The sequence below is a fragment of the Lepisma saccharinum genome, chromosome 20 (genome assembly GCF_977018435.1).
Source record: "Lepisma saccharinum chromosome 20, izLepSacc3.1, whole genome shotgun sequence".
Taxonomy (NCBI): domain Eukaryota; kingdom Metazoa; phylum Arthropoda; class Insecta; order Zygentoma; family Lepismatidae; genus Lepisma; species Lepisma saccharinum.
In genome coordinates this window covers 16,742,532-16,761,732 of record NC_139248.1, presented here as the reverse complement: position 1 = coordinate 16,761,732, position 19,201 = coordinate 16,742,532, and the positions used below count along the sequence as shown (strand labels likewise).

Genomic DNA, 19,201 nt, shown 5'->3' with positions numbered 1-19,201 from the left:
AGAAATGTCTCTAATGTTCATAAAATATATATTGTTATAAATAGAATCAGGTCAGAGTAATAAGTACTATTTGACTTATGATGAAAGTTATGTATATACTTTCTTTAAAAAAAAAATATAAGTCTTAAATCAGAGTAACTGAGACCTTTAGAGACATTTAAAAATAAATAAATATTTTATTGTTTCTATGTTGTATATTGATGCAGAGCCCAATTTCTTATCTAGGTAGTTTTATATGTAGTTTCTGAGTGCCACTTATTCTCTAACATAGGTCACATTTATAACATCACAAGATTTCATTCAAGACATACTTTTAGTGTGAACTTTTCTCAGTAGTTATCATGTGATAGATATCCTGTCATTCTTCCTTGCTGTTTCAACCTTGTAAATTTGCAGGTAGAATGTAGTTTGGATTATGTAGTTCCTCTTCCTGTTTAATATTTCCACTTTTTTGCCAGTCTTTATATTGCATTTACGTTGAGGTCACTTAAGTGACCAAGGTACCTAATTTCTTTCTTCATATTTTCACTTTGTTACACAGTGTATTGATAGCATAGGGATAAACATTGAATTCAGACTGGCAACTTTTACAATTCATGAGAAGTTTGCATTAACGCAAAACTGGGATGATTTTTTTAAATGTATTTTGCAGCCATGATCATACAAGGCAAGACACTGTCTTGTGTTACACATAGATGGCAAAGGGCCAGAGCTTGGCTTCAGGGATTAACTTGCCTTTTTTGTAGTTTGATTTTCAGTTCTGATTAAGAACAGCTCATTCTGACATTAGTTGTAGAGCAGGCCTTTCAATATTTGTGCTATGCTGGTACAGATGCTTTACATAACATCTATCCAATGCCCGGATTTATGTATTTCGAGTCCTGAGGCTAATATCATCCTGAACCCACCCCCCACATATTCAATTTCAGTTGTAACTTTTAAGTCTAGTTTTGCCAGATGGTTAGTAATATTTTTACAACATTTGAAAAAACTTAATTTTGAAATCATCTTCAAGGCAAATTTTTTGGAAGCATGGGGTTGCTGCCCACCTTAAAGCCTGATCTTTCCCTATGCTTGTTGGAATCTGGCACTCCTCTCTCCCCTACTGTTAAATCTAATAAATATGTTGATGGTAGTAATTGTTATAATCTTCTAGTCACTGTTTATTTTATTCCTTACTACTTTACTGTGTAAATATTATGTTCATTGTATTCTTTCTCCGTATGTTTGACTATACATGTGTGTTTGTGAGTAACGTGAAACAGTAAATAATAAAAGCAATGAAGCATTGTGATGTGACGAACCAGATTTTCAATGTATGAATATCTGCTGAAATTGGCATATTGGAACCAGTAACAGAATTGCTAAAAATATGATATTAAAACCTATTTTGATACTCAATTTCCCATGTTTGAAAGTGTATTAAAAGACGGCATGTCAATAATATTTAATAGAATGCAGTGTTGTATTTTTCTGCTGTAAGGAACTAACTTACGAGTTTTTAGTTTCATTTTCTCATAATGATTTAAAATCTGTCAGACTTTATTTCTATTCTGTATCAGGCAGGGTGAGAAGGTTAATCACTCCTTCCAACTGCCCAAAGAAAACGTTTGTCAAATACAACATACCTAATACTATACAAGGGTCATTCGGAAAGTAACCGCTGTTTGGCTGTAAATAAAAAAAAAACAACGCATAGATACAACAAATTTCTACTGTACAGCTGTCCTCTATTTTTCAACATAGTCGCCATGTAAATTCAAGCATTTGTCATAGCATTTCGCCAACTTACCAATCCCTTCTGCATAAAACTCGGCCGCCTGGGAATTCAACCAACCTGTCACAGCATTTTGAAGATCCTCATCGTCAGCGAAGTGCTGTGCCCCAAGCCACTTCTTCATGTGAAGTGAACAGATGAAAATCAGGAGGAGCCAAGTCCAGGCTGTATGGGGGATGATCAAAAACGTTCCATTTGAATTGGCGCAAAAGGTCTTGTGTTCGCCGAGCAGTGTGAGGGCGAGCATTGTCATGCACAAAGACAACCCCAGATGTCAGCAGACCGTGACGTTTGTTCTGGATGGCTCTTCTCAGTTTCTGCAAAGTGATTGTCGTACCACGTTCCATGAATTCGACAAGCAAGATTCCCTTAGCATCCCAAAACACGGTGGCCATAACTTTTCCTCGCTGAGAAGTTTAACGGGCTTTCCTCGGCTTGTTTGGAGAACTGGTATGACCCCATGCCATTGACTGTTGTTTTGTCTCAACATTCACATACACCACCCAAGTCTCGTCGCCAGTCACTATTCTGTTCAAAAACGGGAGATGGGAGATTTGAAAAATTGTACATGTAACGGAAATATCACTGTATTAAGAGGACATGCTAAGAAAATTATAAGCATTATGAGTATTCTATCTTACACAATAAATGGATAAACAGTTTATTCTTTACCTTTAATCAGTAATTTGAAAACACCGAGGCTCTATGCACTGCCGCTTCGCTAGCTTCACCAGTCACTTGACATGAGTCCTTTCAACAGTTGGTAACATTTCACGTGCCCGAACATTTAGAGTTTCCGTTGGCCCGTTACAGCAGGAAGTCCCCCGCTCTAGCCAATTCGAGCGCAGTTGCATCACTCAAAGAGCGGCCATTTCTCTCAAATTAATTCTGCCGGACTGTAAGAATCTTTTATCAGCAACTTCCATTTTACATCATATTTCAACAGATTGGTTTATAACGCAGCTGTGGCAGTGGTTTATAACACAGCTGTGGCCTGGTGGCTGTGGAGTTATGTGAAGGTCTAGTAGGAAAAAAATGGGGTAATGTAAAACAAACTGTGAAACATACTTCTTATCTTCATCTTTCCAATGAGAAAATGGGGTTTCTAACAAAACACTCGCTAAAATTGTAAACAGGATTCATATTTCTCTTGAAACTGCATGAAGTAAACAACACAGGTTATAATATGCACTCAGTTCAACTCCTCAAAGGCAAGTGCAGAGCTTGCTTTCTTTGCCCTCAACTCCTCATACTTGTAATGGAAAAGCTTGACGTTGAGGTTGTCATGGCAACCGATGAAACACAGCTACCTTATTTTAGGAAAAATTATGGAAATATTCCATGGTTTGTATTTCTTTACAGACACAACTATAATTAACCAGAAGATCTATGTATGTTTAACAGAAACAAATTAACAGAAAGTAAAGTGTGTTAGAAAAAGCTAATGGCATTAGTGGACGCATGACAGCTACGGACAGAAGCAATCCAGATTTATTGCTGATTTTTATAACATTTTCATGCGGAATCCCAGAAATACCACTGTGTTTCTGTTAATTATCATATTTTTTTGCAATCATGTAATTATCGGAATTTGTTGAAAAAAAATAATTCATGAGTACACCGAAATATATTCCTGTTTCGTCACATCACTGTCAAATATGATCAATAAATGAAATTTACAGCACTATGTGTTACACCTTAAGTATTTTGTACCATTTTTAGGTATTTTCAAAAATATGTAATATTATTTGCAAGTCTTATTCAATTATCTCCTGGAATCATACAAAGAACAGTGAACAGTTCAACAGGTGTCGGTCTTAATTCTAATAGAAAGTAACTTTGTCCATGGGCTAACTTCAAAACTCTTGGTATGGATCAATACAATTATTCTAATCAATTAATATTTTATATCCGTAAAATTATTTAATTTGTAGTGCATGTCTATGGATAAAGTTAAATTTATTGTTTGTGTGTGTAGTGTACAGCTTCCAAATATTTTGAACAATTTGTTTTAAAATTTAATATTTTTTAATAGGCGTAATTGGTGGTGCAAAAGTTAACTTCTTTATTTGTATTTTGAGTAGATTTTCAGATTTCTTCTTCTTCAGGACTTTTCCTCATTTAATGCAATACTAGTTGCACATATGCTGTTTTCCAGGGTCCGAAGGGGTACAAAGGTGACAGAGGATATTTGGTAAGAGATTTGCATATTTTGTCTATAATTGGTTAAAATTGATTTAGCTTAGTGTTATTTATGAGAGTATTGTGTAATTGGTGGTTGTCGTCCAGTTTCATGTCAGATGCATTAAAAATAATGAATAAGCAAAGTGGATAATTTTGTTAAATATTTACTTACTCATTAGAAACATTGGAATGGTTGCAAGGACAGTTTTTTATTTTTTTCGGGAAGGATATAAAAGTTTATGAGACTGGTGCACATAGCACACTCCTAATAACTTGTAGTGTGCTTCGGGATTTCCTAAGGAAGGAGTATGACTCTTTTTCATAGCTTTTCATAGTCCCCCCTCCCATTCGTTAGTATAACTGATATACAGGTGGCATAAAAGTGTCAGCTGCAGTGAAACTTGGTGTAGAAGATGTAGAGATTATGGCAAAGGGAATGCTGACATGAAAATATATTAAATGTGACCCTGAAATCTGGTGCAGAGTGAAAAACATCCTGGGAAATGTTTTGTGTGACCATTGATCATGATGTCTTATGCTTTCAAAGGGTCATTCACATTGACAGCATGCATATTGAACACTGCTGTACTGACATAAACTAAAAATAAAGTTTTACATGTCCGATTTCTGGTTGTTATTTCAATGCCACATTTCCACCTAATTCTGAAAATTTGAACCATTTTCTTGTCAGCATTTGTTTTCCCATGGTCTCGGTAGCCTCAATAGCAATTTCATCACAACCAGATGCTCCAGGGTGTTTTGAGTAGGGAACAGATTGCGAAATCCTGGGGGGACGGGGGATTTCCCCCACCAACAATCTTGGCCTCAAAAATCTCCCCCCCCCACACCAAAAATTTTCAAGGGGGAGAGTTTTTGTTACAACAAACAAAAGATAAACAATTACTTTTAATTTCACGTATACTGTGCTAAGAATTATATCGAATACATACAAAAATTAGTGTAGTTGTGAGTATTGAATTCTTTTCCTCTCTCAAGAGATCATTAACAAATCAACATCAATGCGCACAATAAAAGTAAAACAAGAATATATATAAAAAATAATAACTATGAAATCTAATTGATTTATATTAACATAAAGCAAAACCCAAATAAAAACTTACACATTATAGAACCACTTCAACTATTTCATAATTTATTAACATCTATAACCAGTAAGTAAAGGATGTAGTTTGCTACTTTATAATATGATATATTTAAAAGTAACAAATTATTATTATTATTAATAATAATAGTAGTTTGCTGCTTTATAATATATATTTAAAAGTAACAAATTATTATTATTATTAATAATAATAATAATAATATATTTTTAATTTAGTAATTTATTTTTACTTTTAATAACATTAGTTCTCCCCCCACCAGTATTAAATGATTTCGCACCCTGGTAGGGGAGATTTAATTATGACCACCCAATATACATATCATAAAACCATATATGATTTGCAAGAAATCACTACATTTTCCAATGAAATTAATATTATTCAATGGTATATGAGTGGCACTAGGTAATATTGAGTGGCTGCTTGCCTTAAGATCAAATCCTATTTATGCCATGAGTTTCCATTTATTTTTCATAAATTATTTATTTTTCTTTCAGGATAGTTCTCACAGTATACATATTCTAAGAAGTGTTATTATGCACATAAAAGAAAAAAGTTTGGACATACTTCATCACTTGTCAAACCATAAATACATGTAAGGTTCGATGAAGCAAATCATTCGTGTGTGAAATATTTGTTTTAAATTATCAAAATCTCACCAGTTAGCCTTTAGTAAGGATAGGTAAATCCAAATAAAAATTTTACCAGATATTGGATATCAAATTTGGAGGAATCCATATGGTACATGTATGGAGAGCAATGATGATTTATATCCATGGATGGTATGGGATGGTGTATTTCTGGGCAGTGTGGATTATTTAATTAATCAAGACATTTAGCTGTCCATGGGTCTTCGGAAGAATACATACGCATGTACCAAACATTTACTACCATTTATTACCACCAGCACCAACCTACAAGAATCCTCAGATAGATATTAGGACAACCTCCTGAGTCCACCATCATCATCTTCATGTCACCCAATGTGCACACTGTGACCAGGTCATAGCAAGAAGTCCCAGGTTCAATACCTGGTGAAGGCATGTAGCCAGGAGGAGGGCTGAATTCCCCCCAAAATCCTACAAAAAATATCTAATTTAAATAATGTATGGTGGTAATTAATTTTATTTATTTTCTTAGTAGGATTGAACATATTTTATAATAAATTGTAATATACTGAGAAATTCATCTTCAGAGCTTCTACCTCAAATGTTTGGCCTTTAGATGGCACCTGCTGATAAGGGAAAGCCCTCTCCGAAATAAATTTCTGGCTATGGGTCTGGAAGGCACATAGCTTTTACATCCCATTTGAAACCGTAGGTCCAGTCCCAATTAGCCTATCTGTGCATAGGGTGGACTCAGAACAAAATCAATCAAATCAAGACCCTAAGAACACATCCAAATTATCCATTGCATTTTAAACAGATACCAGATAATTTGAGATCCAGATATACCATCAGAGATTCATGGCCAGTCCTTGTTTTGAGACAATTTAACATTTTTGCTACTTATAGATGTTCGATTTATTTTAGAAATATCTTTTGTTTCTAAGAATCACATTTATTTTGTGAATTCATGTTAGGTAGATTTCATACCAAAATGACAAGCGACATGCAACGCTTGTCAAAACTTTTAGATCAAAACAGACATTTAGGTAGATCTTATTTTGCAATGCTATTTTGTAAAGTATGATATATTTCCTATGTAATCTTGCTACTAATTTTAGCTATAACACTTGGTAGCATTTATTGATTTTGTCAAACACGAAATTGTCCAAACTTTTCTTTTATGAACATAAATGTTACTAATGTATAAATATAATAATAATATATACCTTTCAAGTTAGAATGTAAAGATTTTATAGTGTGTATATTATAAACCCACTCTAAATCCTATTATCCTCTGCTTCTAAATTTGCTTAAATATTCTTGTACATGCACCAACATAATTATCCAATAATTGAACATATTTGTGTTTTATGTGTGTGCTGACTTGCTATGGTAATATGCGTGTCTTTCTTTAACATATTTGTTTTTGCATGTTACATGTTTGTCAGTTAACTTTCCAAAACTTAACACACTTGAACATTATAATTGTACAATTACACTTATTTGTTACTTCATTTGGTGGACTACACAAGATCACTCATTACGAAACCCATTAAAATCCTACTTTTGTGATTGAACTTGTGCAGTGTTTTCTTCACTGACTGCGATTAAGCCTCATTACATCTAACTCTAGCAAATATATTTAGTGATTGTTGTATACCTAAACATAATACTTATTCCTTTCAATAACAGACACCAAGGCATGATCAGAGCAGTTATTACTGCTAATCTTTTAATGGAAAAAATCATTACTTTCACTTAATTGTCATTATTTCATGCTCTTTTGTGAGATGTTGCTGGGTCAAATGTAGACTTAAATAATAATTTATATTTTCTGGATCTTGTTAAGACCTTTGATGTACACATGTTTGTTGTTGATTGTTGCACTAAATCTGTTACATGTTAGTTTTGATGTTTACAGACTGAGAAAGTTCTTCACATATTTTCTGTCGACATATGATGTTACATTTTTCAATATTTTCATTACTTCAAACCATAACTTATAATAATAATAAAAACTTCATCAACATAACAGCCCTTTTGTGCACCAAGGCATATGCAAGGTAGCTTTTCATGGAGTGATGTGTTTTCATCAGTTAAAATTCCATTGCTGCTTTTAGCTGGCTTCTCAGGGCACAACCTCATGATGCTGTGCCAATACAGACATACTTGTGTTCCCACTGGGGATTAAATTCAGAACCACATGCATGAATGGCAAAAATGCCAAAACAATGACCATTTGGCTACAAAGGAACTTACCATCACCTATAAGTATTTCAATGAGGTGGTTGTTTCCTTCATGGACAACAAATGTAGGTCACCACAGTATTCATTCATGTATAGGCATGAAGGTCCCACACCGTAGCCATGCAGTCTAAGGTATCAATCTTTGGGCTTGGACTATGGGACATGCCCTGGTTTGAGTCTCCTGGGTGGAGGAAAACGAAACAACTTTTCTCTTGAGATTTCGGCAAGTGTGTGCAACCGATGGTCAATAGAAAATTGGGGCGCTACAAATGAGAAGCATAACCCGGCCATGAAAGCCTACAAACCTTGACTGGGGGTTCGTAGTGCTGACCACATGTCACTCCATAACTGGTTGGATGATTGCCCACCTCTGCTGAGGCATGAGGGAATGAGGCTGGCAGTCTTTAGGTAGGCCCTGACCCTCAAGTGCTGTTGCATCGCAGGTTATACACAGGTTATATGTATAAAGGGTAGCATTTTTCATTACAACAACAACAACAAGCCAGCAAGGTTGCCAACTTATGATCTTAACACTGAAGTTTGTGGGTTCAAGTACCAGCCTGGGCATGGGTGTTCATTGTAAGTGCCCTCTATCAATTTCATCTAATCATCTCTCATGATCGTGATTAGCCAAAAGTTGCAAAAATGTGATGTAAAACAACAAAAATACACATTTAAGAACAATTAGGAAAATTTGGGATCATCTTAGTTAAATATTTAAATAGAAAAACAGTGGTTTAAAATTAATTTCTGGAAGAAACTTCATACAAAAAATGTATGAATATGTTCCTTCATCAGTCATGACTAGAGCCGGGGGGCGACAACTTTATGTTATAACATATTTTTTATTTGGCATCTGCTCGAATACTGGGGTGAGATCTTTCTGATGAAAATCAACCAAAATAGACAAACTTCATAAGGCATATTTTGACATATTTTACCAATTTAGCATTCTTACAACATATTTCTTCAATTTTCTCATAATAAGACATATTTTTTGTAAAATTTCGTTATTGTCTTTCATATGATCGGTTAGTTTATAATTTATTCTTGTACCTTCAGAGCAACGGATAGTTTATATTAACGATGGCAGGATAAGGAAATTTCGGAGGAAGAAATAAAAAGCAGATGCCATATTTTCTTACCAACTAGTACAGAACAATAACACCCACCTTTTTTTTATCCCACCGACAATTGATAGCCAATCATACATTATTGAGGAAAAATGTTCTCTGTTCCAGTTGTGCAGGCATGAGAATCACTGTAAACAAGTTTCAATTGTTCTAATTTATTTACCTTTTTTCTCGCTTCTCCCAACAATCAGTCAAAAGTAAAAATGACATTACCGCCCCTGCTCTATCAGCAATCAAGTACGAGAGTTTCAAGATCACTTGTCATTTGAGCCATGCTAGTATCAGCGTGTATACCCTGTCTCTGGAAGCTCTGGAGCAGGTGAACGAAAACAAGTCTGCCCAAGTATTGACGTGATGTCTGCTCCACCACTCAGTTTCCACAAACGTCTGAATTTGACATAATTGTAAACGAAACTTAGGATAATTGCAGCTAACCTCACGATATTTTCAGTATTTTCCCACTACATTGTTTGGTTAAATGGATTCTGACTTCATTTAATACCCCAGACCACTCTAATCGATATTCCCTGGAAAATTCTCCCATACAATGAAAAATTCGAAAGTACTGTTGTGCATATTTTTGGCTTTACTGGAAATATTTCTGCATTTTCCTTACATATTTTTTAAATTTTATGACATACTAGCTGATTACCCGGCATTGCCTGGTATTTATTTATCCCAATCTTGTATTAGACAAGAAAATAATGAATTCTAACTAATGTAACTAATTTTAAATGTGATCGTGAATGTCACCAATTAGCTTAGAGACTCCGAAAACTATGGTTCGACACTAATCTAGGTCATTTGTGGCATTTTATTTTTCACCCCCTCTCACCCCCCATGTCGATAGGTGATGAACTTGGAGTTGAACCACATTGGGAATGTCACGAAAACTATGGATTCCATTCGCAACACAGCTTGAATGTTAGATAACTCGAGAAACACTATCATTGTGCAGATTGCATAGAGTCAAGGATGTCTGTTTGTGCGGAATTTCATATCGGTGGTTCTCGATTATTTTAACATGCCATCCCTTCCCACCCCCACCCCTAGGGGTGCCAGGGGTGTCTTACCCCCACAGTGTTTCTTTCCAGGTTGCAAGTAATACACATACCAAGTTTGGTTGAAATCGCTCCAGGCGTTCAGAGTTATGCCGGAACAAACAAATATACACACCCTCACACACATACATTCATTTTTGTATATATCGATTTTTCAAATTTTATGATATATTTTTCAAATTTTATGACATATTTTTAAATTTTTATGACATAGTTACATATATATTTCACAGTTTTATAGGACATAAAGTCCCGGAGCCTAGTGATGACCCTTTCTTTAGTTCATTAGAGCCGACCTTCATGGCAGAGTGGTTATCACAGTGTGCTACATGCCAGACATCCTGGGTTTGAATCTCAGCCTGGGCCTGAGTGTTCTTCGTTAGTGCCTCCTCGTCAATTTCATTATATCATCACTCGTGATTAGCCAAAAGTGGCAGAAAAGCTAAGTAAGGAAAACAAAGCAATCAGATGATCAAATTCTTCAGTCCATTAAAACAAAAAAAAGTAAGACTGTTTACTAACACTAAATCTAGAAACTTTACAATGGACATTTCAGTATATAAAAATTAAATAACACCATACTGTTATATCTTTTCAAGAGCAATGCATGTTCACAATTAAAAAAATACTGCATTCATATTACTAATTGTAATAACACTGACACTGTATCAAAACTTTACACACTTATTTTTTATGTACATCTAAACATGCTTTTATATAATATTTAACAAGATGTAGTTTCATTGTGTTGTTATCAAAGTCAAAGCACATACTTATTCTATGTTTGTTTTTTGTGTGGGGGTTTTATTGCATGTTCTGTAGGTTGTAATAGGCATGTGTTTTAAGTGACTTTGTAACTTAGAATAGGCGAGTGTGAAGCTTTGTTTTTTGTTCCAGGGACAGATGGGAGTGCGTGGATACCCGGGCTTTCCGGTTGGTGGATGCTTGTTTTCCAAATTACTGCCATCTTGTCACTAACCCCTGTAGCAGTTCTAACGTCGTGGTCATCCTGGTATTAATTATATTAATTCATTGCAACCAACTCAGCCACACAGCCATTATATGTCTGTTGAGAAATCGGCGAATTTATATTAGTCATAAAATATCTGTTTTATTCAGGTTTTTTAAAAGAAACAAACTTTAGTTACATGAATTAGTGTCTGAGACTTTTAATTCTGTACAAAAGACTTACTATTTTTAATTTAAAGCCACGAACAAGGTTTTGGAAAGACCCTAAACCACCCCTCCCCCCACTGACCTCTCTCTGCAGCAAGATGGACAATGAGAGGTCTGTGTTGAAGGTTGTAGGAGGGGGAGAAGCTTAACATTACACTCATGGGAGTATTATTATACTTGTTCTCTTTAGAATATCAAACTTCTGATGGTGTAGAAAAACACATGAATGGAAAGATGACACGTTGAAGACTTTGTTTTGTAGTGTGAAAAGTCAAAACTTGAAGTTACTTCTCCACAAGGAATACATGGGATTCTGTAATTACTTATTCATTATATTTTTTACAGATCCTGTCTAGCTTAATAATCAAGTTAAAAAAAAAACATTTCCACTTGCAACATCGGGAGAAATTCATACTCTTTCTTGTACAATTTTTTTTTATTTTTAATTCTGACAATATTTTAATAAATGCACATCTGGTGCGAATCAGTCACTTTTCGCACAAGTCTTGGGGTTATTTGGTGAGATTTCTTTCACTCTTGTCAGACCTTTATTTTATGCTATACTGATTGCAACTCCAACTGGTGGTTGACCTTGATGGCTATTTCTGGCACGTCCTGTCGCCGAATCATTTTCAGGGGTGTGTGGTCCGATGGGTGTCAACAAACTCAGTTGCGAAGTAAAACCTGAACGGATCACATCACTCTCCCGAAGCAACATTGCCAAGCGTACTTCTGTTTTTGCTAGTTGTATTTAAATGACTGTGTGTCCATCTGCATTCCGACCTGTGGGTGGTCCTTCCAGAAATGTCATTGTTCAGGACCACATGTGCAGTTGTACCATCAACCCCCGCTGATTTCTGGGGCTGACAATACTATTGCCCAAGAATACTTTTTCTCACCTTACGGTATGTTTGGCAACATGTGGTGGACCCAAGCTCATTTTTTTCATCCTGCGAACAATGTTCGGTAACTTGCGACTCGAAAATACCAAATCTCAGTCGAAGAAAATTCAATGATTTGCTGTTTCCCAGCTGCCAGTTGGAGTTGCATTCAGGATAACAGTTTGGGAACATATATTCCTTGGACTCCCTCTTTCGAATATTTTCTTTTGTTTTAGTTACGTGCATTTACAAGCCATTATTTTATTTTCACACAAGAGACTAATTCTTTTATATCTTTTCAAATATCTATTAATATTGTTGTAGTTTTCAATTTGTGTGTCCTGTATTTCAAGTATAGTCTCTTTGTGCAGTATATAATATGTACTTGATCCTCAATGGTAACTTTTTCATTGTCTTCAGCTCCACCATAAGCTTAACTTTGAGCAAAGTTTGTTAGTTCCTCAATATTCTTACCAGGAATGGTGATAAAACGAGTACAACCACATATAAAAACTCCTATAATATATTTCATAGATGCTGGATACACACAATGAGCTAGAGGTTAACAAGGGTACATAAATATTCATCTTCCACTTGAAGCAATATTTATACAAAAGTGTAATCATACCTAGATAAGAAAGTTACCATGTGACCAAACAGTTTCTCTCTTCAGGTAATGATGACATGGCTGTGATGTCCTACCATTTTTTTTTATCAGTTTTACCTGCTATGGGTTGTTTTTAGATCTGTTATTACCTACATAGGTAACAATATACAGGGTGTATCAAAAAGAATCATCCTATTTCAAAAGGCTATATTTAGGAAACAAATTAACATAGAACTTTGCATTAAGTTGTAAAATACATGTTGGAATATAAAGTTTTACTTACAATAGAAAGTACAGACCGTAAACCTTTTTTCGGGAAATGGCGACAGACTGAATGTCTTTTGCACCTTTATCCAGTCATATCTGGAAATGCAGAACTGGCTTCTCCCGCAATTACAAGCAGACTCTGATGCCTTTCATATTCCAACAGGAAGGAGCACCACAACTGCCACCTGGATGTTCATTCATTTCTTAACAATGAGCTTCCTCAACAATGGATAGGCCGTAGGGAGCCTACCGATTTGGCTTCACACCATTGGCCTCCGAGATTGCCACTATCTGTGATTTTTTCTTGTGGGGGATTCATGAAAGATCCCACATATGTCTCCCCCTCCCTTTAAGAACTATGGATGAGCTGTGAAACCACATAACAACAGCAGTGACTGCAATAACACCAGACATGCCCCCTCAAGTATGGGATGAATTTCACTATTGTGTGGTTGTATGCTGTGCATCCAGAGGTAGGCATATAGAGCAATTGTAAACATTATGTAAATAAAACTTTATATTCCAACATGTATTTTACAATTTCCAGCAAGGTTCTATGTTCATTGGTTTCCTAAATATAGCCTTTTGAAATCGGATGATTCTTTTTGATACACCCTGTATATTTATCCACTTACCGTTTTTCATCTTCATTTCTACAAGATGCACAACTATCTCATTACTAGTTGTTTTTATACTTTTCTTTTCCAACATGCAATCATCATTAATGTCAAGTATATTTAGATTATGAGGAAGCTTTGGGAAGCTCTGATAAATTCTGCAAACTTGATCCATAGGAAGGAATGTGACCAGTGGCATGCCCAGGTTTTTCGAAAGGAAAGAGTTACGCATACTTTTCTTTGGTAGTCACTCCTCAATTTGCCATCTTTTTCTGCCTCTGACTTTCTCTTTTCTTAAAGGAATACTGGGCCAAAGGGGTGCTGGTGGGGGGTATGACCACCAACCTCCCCTGAATGTGACTAGGATCACTTAATTATAGGATAATCTGATACAGATCTATCAGCTTATATCAGCCATCATCATATTGGAATGTATTGATTCTAATGCCAATGCCAGCTGTTTTACCAGAAGTCTGGATATCTAACTAGATATGTGCAAAACACCACTTTACTCATGAAAATACACCGTTCCTTTAATTTTGCACGAAGGTTGTGCATCAATAGTATATAATCTGACAACAATTTGAATGTTCTGGTTATCTCACATGTGAACATTTGAAACAAAACTCTGGTAGATCAACATAACATTTGGCATGGAACGTCAACATGTGTAAAATTCTGGACTTTTCAGTTATTATAGTGTTTGTCTGCCAATGTTGGGAACCAATAAGAGTGTCGGCATTGTACTGTAATGTAAGCAGACAGTCTGTGAATATTTAAGTGTTTCAACTTCATTATTATATTTTGTCATAAACTTTGGCTGAGTTGGTTGCATGTGGACTTTTCGCATTCGCTCTACGCTGTGGGTGCTTTTGCTCTCCTCACATCTATTAACATGATATAACATTACTATGTTTCTTGCACTACCAATTACTAATCAAAAAATTGTAATATATTAGTTGGATATTTGGAAGCAGATATGCACACTTTTTACCCTTTTTTATTCTAAATAAATAAAAGAAGAGGCACTTCTCATAACGGTTTCCTATAAATGTTTGTTTTGTACCCGATAACTTATTATATCATCTCATAATGCTATGATTCAAATGTCTTATTAGGGTTGAACATGATACCAATATTCTCATACCAGATACAGTTGGAATTTTATCTCCCATCTTGTACTCTACTGTCAGGTAAAAAATATTATTGCATAAATAATTCTACAACAGTAACGAATAGGTTAATATTGATATTAGTGCATGATTTATTATACAAATATATTTTTTGGCATGAATAAAAGCTGATCTCCCTGAGAGAGTGGTTATCACAGTGCACTACAATGTCAGGGGTGGTGGGTTTGATTCCCAGCATGGGTATGGTTGTCTTTATAAGTGGCCCTTCATCAATTTCATCATCTCATCACTCATCATCTTGTTGATTAGCCAAAAGTGGCAAAAAAAGAGAAAGTAAAACATAATAAATCAAACAATCAACACAAATATAACAATAGATAAACGTACCTTTACCAATAAAATGGTAAGATGTCAAATGCCAGACTTTTCATCGGACCCAAAATGAGTATAATAAAAAAAAATCGGGGGGAAGTTGGAGATAATGTCAGCAAATGTTGCGGCCTGTGAGTAAATGCCAGAGATCTGAAGATGCAAATGTTGACCTTTGATGTTGTCAGGTTAAATTTGTTGATAAGTGAAACAATACATTGTCTTCTCCACTAGTGTACACAGGATTTTTTACAGAGGGAACTGGAATGGTAATAGTGGATATTCTTGTTTACATACAATTTTTTGTATTGTTTTGAAATACTGGAAGGAGGAAAAAAATAGAAATAGATTTCCTAAACCCCTCGCAGATACCTACATAACCCTTATCATGCTCAACTACTAAGATGATTATATAAATAACGAACTTATGCATGTTATTTAAATGAGAAATGCCTTTATCTTTTAGTACCCTGATCATTATGTTGTATATAAATTTGCTTCTCATGTGCAGAGAAATTTCCTTTTTTCCCTTTGCCTGCTTATCAAACAGCTTCATATGTGGCTTTCTGTGTAGTTTTATGTCTTAGATATATGTAAGTTGCTTAATGTGTAGCATATGTTTCAAATTGTACATTATTTTTTATCAGCTACAGTTGCATGTTCAAATTCAAGAATATTGTACTTGTTAATTATTCATTATGCTCTGTTTAATGATGGCAAGATTATGTTAATTTATTATAGTGTTCTATGATTCAATGTCTTATTTTTATTGCCCATGATTATTTTATTTGTATTTATTAGTGTAGGCATTTATGATTATGTGCTGTTATTTTCTCCTTCAGGGTCCAATAGGATTGGATGGTCCAAAAGGTGAACCAGTAAGTACAATTGTTTCATGTTTTGTTTACAAAATTGTTACAGTCACAAAGCATTACTTAAGGATAATAACTTATTTTACTGTTTTTTTGTGATTTATGTGTAGTTGCACTACATTGCTTTTTTCTGAGTTTCACAGTTTTTCACCAAAATATCACAGGAACTTATCACATATAATTTTGGAATCAAAGATTGTGTTATTTCTCCATAACCAATAAAATGAGACAACTTTTCATGTATGTATCCGTATTAACTCTTCTTTCAGCACTTTTCCAATTTCAGTTCAATTAACACAATTTTTTCTTACTTAAAGGTTCCATTTCAGTTTCAAATGGATATAATCTTGATTTCTTCACTCTCACACTGATAGCTTAGGCTAACTTGCATTTTGTACTTCTAGCTTATCTTATGGTGATTGAAAAATGTGCCAAAATCTAGGTTTCTGACTTGGGTATTGTTCTAAGAGGATGAAAACTTAGGACAGTCCAAGTCATGCACTGTATGACCTTGAGCTTCTAATTAAAAGTCTCTGCACAAAATTTCCTTCATAGAGGATTTGAGAACTAACAACAGTTAAATACATGTATGTATCTTGTTTCATTTTTCTTTTACAGACTACACAACACCACTGAAAGTAGCATAAATTTATACATTTAATTTTTTTTGACAAGAAATATTTCTTTTTATTAATCTTATGGCTCGGCTGGAAGCCATTTTCAAAATTTCCTTGCTTTATAATAAACAGCTGTGATATTTCAAAATATGAAATCTGCTTAGAATTCCTTCTAGAGCATTCAGGTGAAACTTCATGTGGTTTTATTTTGCTGTTGCATAGATATTTGCAATAGTTCCATGGCTACGTAAGCCTATTAAACTATTGCAAATATCTAGACAATAACAAAAACAAACCATGCGAAGATGCACATGAATGCTCAAGAAGAAATTATAAGCAGATTTAATTTTTCAGAATTTGGAATATCTTAGCAATTTCTTTTTTAAAGGAGATGAAATTTAGTAAACAGCTTCACTGCATTGGCCAAAGGCCTAGCCAAGCCTTAAGCCATCAATTTTGTAGCTGATATCCTATTCTTGACAACTCTTGTGGTCTAGCAGAAGGTCTGTTTTGATGTTCACTGTCTGCTTAAATGCTAATTAAGATGGCACCTACAATTTAACTTACGTCCAAATAATGTGGAATCTTATCCGAGAAACCTTGATACATGACTCTTAAGATATTTGAGTACACAGATAAGTGTATACATGGTGAAGAGAATATTACAATGAACAAGGAGTTTCTGCATAATGTTTTATTCATTGACTTCTTATTTCGATGTTACAAACATTAGAATAACTTCATTTTATATCCTGTATGTATGCAGCCATGTAGCACACAATCATGGTTGCCAGTGTAGCTTAGGTTTTGTGTCGGAAAACATATTAATATTGAGAGTACAGTATGGAAGAATTATCATGTCAGCAAACAAATTCACAGGGTTTAATCTCTTACTGTTCAAATTTTGCATTTGTTGCATATTCTATTTTGTGTTTTTGAATTAAATTTTGCCCAGAGATATTTACACTACACACAACAATACTTGTTTTTATTGGTTATGCTGTCTGTCTGTAGTGTACTAAAAATTTTATCGTTTTCTGACAGAAAATACAGTTGTCAGTGTCAATCATGAATCTGTGATGCACAGTTACATTTGTACAGGAAAGAAATTCCCTTTTCTTCAAGTGCTCACAGAATCAAAACAAGACCTCAACAAGCCAAACATTTCTTTGAAAAGGTGTTCATCTTGATATTCTCTACACACTATGATAGTCACTGTTGTAGAGTTACACCCTGCATATATGAATAAAAGCTATGCAAAAATACTATCAAGATTTATTAATTTTAATTGCACGTTTCATTAATTATTGTTTTCCTCTTTAAGGGAAGGGCAGGAGACAAAGGACAGAAGGGTGATCCAGGGAGTCCAGGCTATGATATATTTTCTACGGCAAAGGTGAGGTATTAAACATTACTAGAAGATTTTAAAAACTGTATGCAGTTCACAAACATATTTGGTGTAAATACATACATTTATGTGCTTGTAAGTTGATTGCATTTCAATATTTAATATTAATATTTTATAATATTAAATTTTGATTCATGTGAGTTTTGTGCATTAAAATAATAAGATCTGTACAGTACAGGACAGTATTTATTTTCAACATCATACATTGTGCATTTTCACTACTTGAATGTGTGGCCACTAAGTTACCATGAAATAGTCTGAGCTGAAACATTTTCCCATGTAAATATTCTACAAGAATAATTTGCAGGGAACACAAAATGAGCATTAGACAAGTAACAATGACTGGAGGTTTGTCTTGCTGGCCACACGTCACCCTGTATCTGGTTGGATAATCTTCCACCTCTGCTGAGGCATGTGGAAGTGAGGTTGGCAGTTGGTAGGTAAGCCTTGGCCCTCAAGGGCTGTTGTGCCACAGGTTAAATACATTTTAACTTCAAATGCACTATAACATAATTTACCCTCAACATCATTTGTATATACAACACAAAATTTAGAAGACAGTGCTTCACTGGATTTCATCATCAGGAACTGAATTTTAATATTAGTGTGTTGGTCCTATCAATTATTCTATATAAAATGGTCAGTTCTCAAGTAACAGGTTTAATCACTTTCTGATTGGAAAGCCTTAAATGGGAGAGGGACACTTTCCCCTAGGTCTTTCTTGCTGCGGCAGCTGCCGATCACTGTTACCAACTCCGTACTTTTGGAACGAGATCTGGCTCTTTCGTGCACTCCTTTGGCTGTGAACTGTGGCATGTACCTTGCCCCACAATGATGCCACCACTGGCTCCGGCCCACAAAGACCAACTTTTGCCATGAGTGTGCATCTTGCATGTGACGTGATATTGTTATATTGGCTGTGCCACCCACCCCCCTCTTACCTCCCCAGCTACTTTTATATACCGCCGTGGCTAAGGTGAAGATGACAATATTGTTATCCGGGACTCCTTTATTTTTGATTTCATATGAGCATCCGTGGATTATTAAGATGTGTGATCCTGCCAAATTTAGGTGGTGAAAATTAAGAATAAATTGCCTTCACTTTAAAGCTAATGGTAATAGC

General features: G+C 34.9%; 1 protein-coding gene across 1 annotated transcript in view; it reads left to right on the top strand.

The window, feature by feature from the left end:
• The window catches only part of LOC146003359 (uncharacterized), a 545,908-nt gene that overhangs the window by 411,980 nt on the left and 114,727 nt on the right, over positions 1–19,201 (top strand). The window contains exons 4-5 of the mRNA XM_083141638.1: positions 16,024–16,059; positions 17,995–18,066. Coding sequence (XP_082997764.1) covers positions 16,024–16,059; positions 17,995–18,066 — 108 coding nt within the window. The remainder of the gene's footprint in view (positions 1–16,023; positions 16,060–17,994; positions 18,067–19,201) is intronic.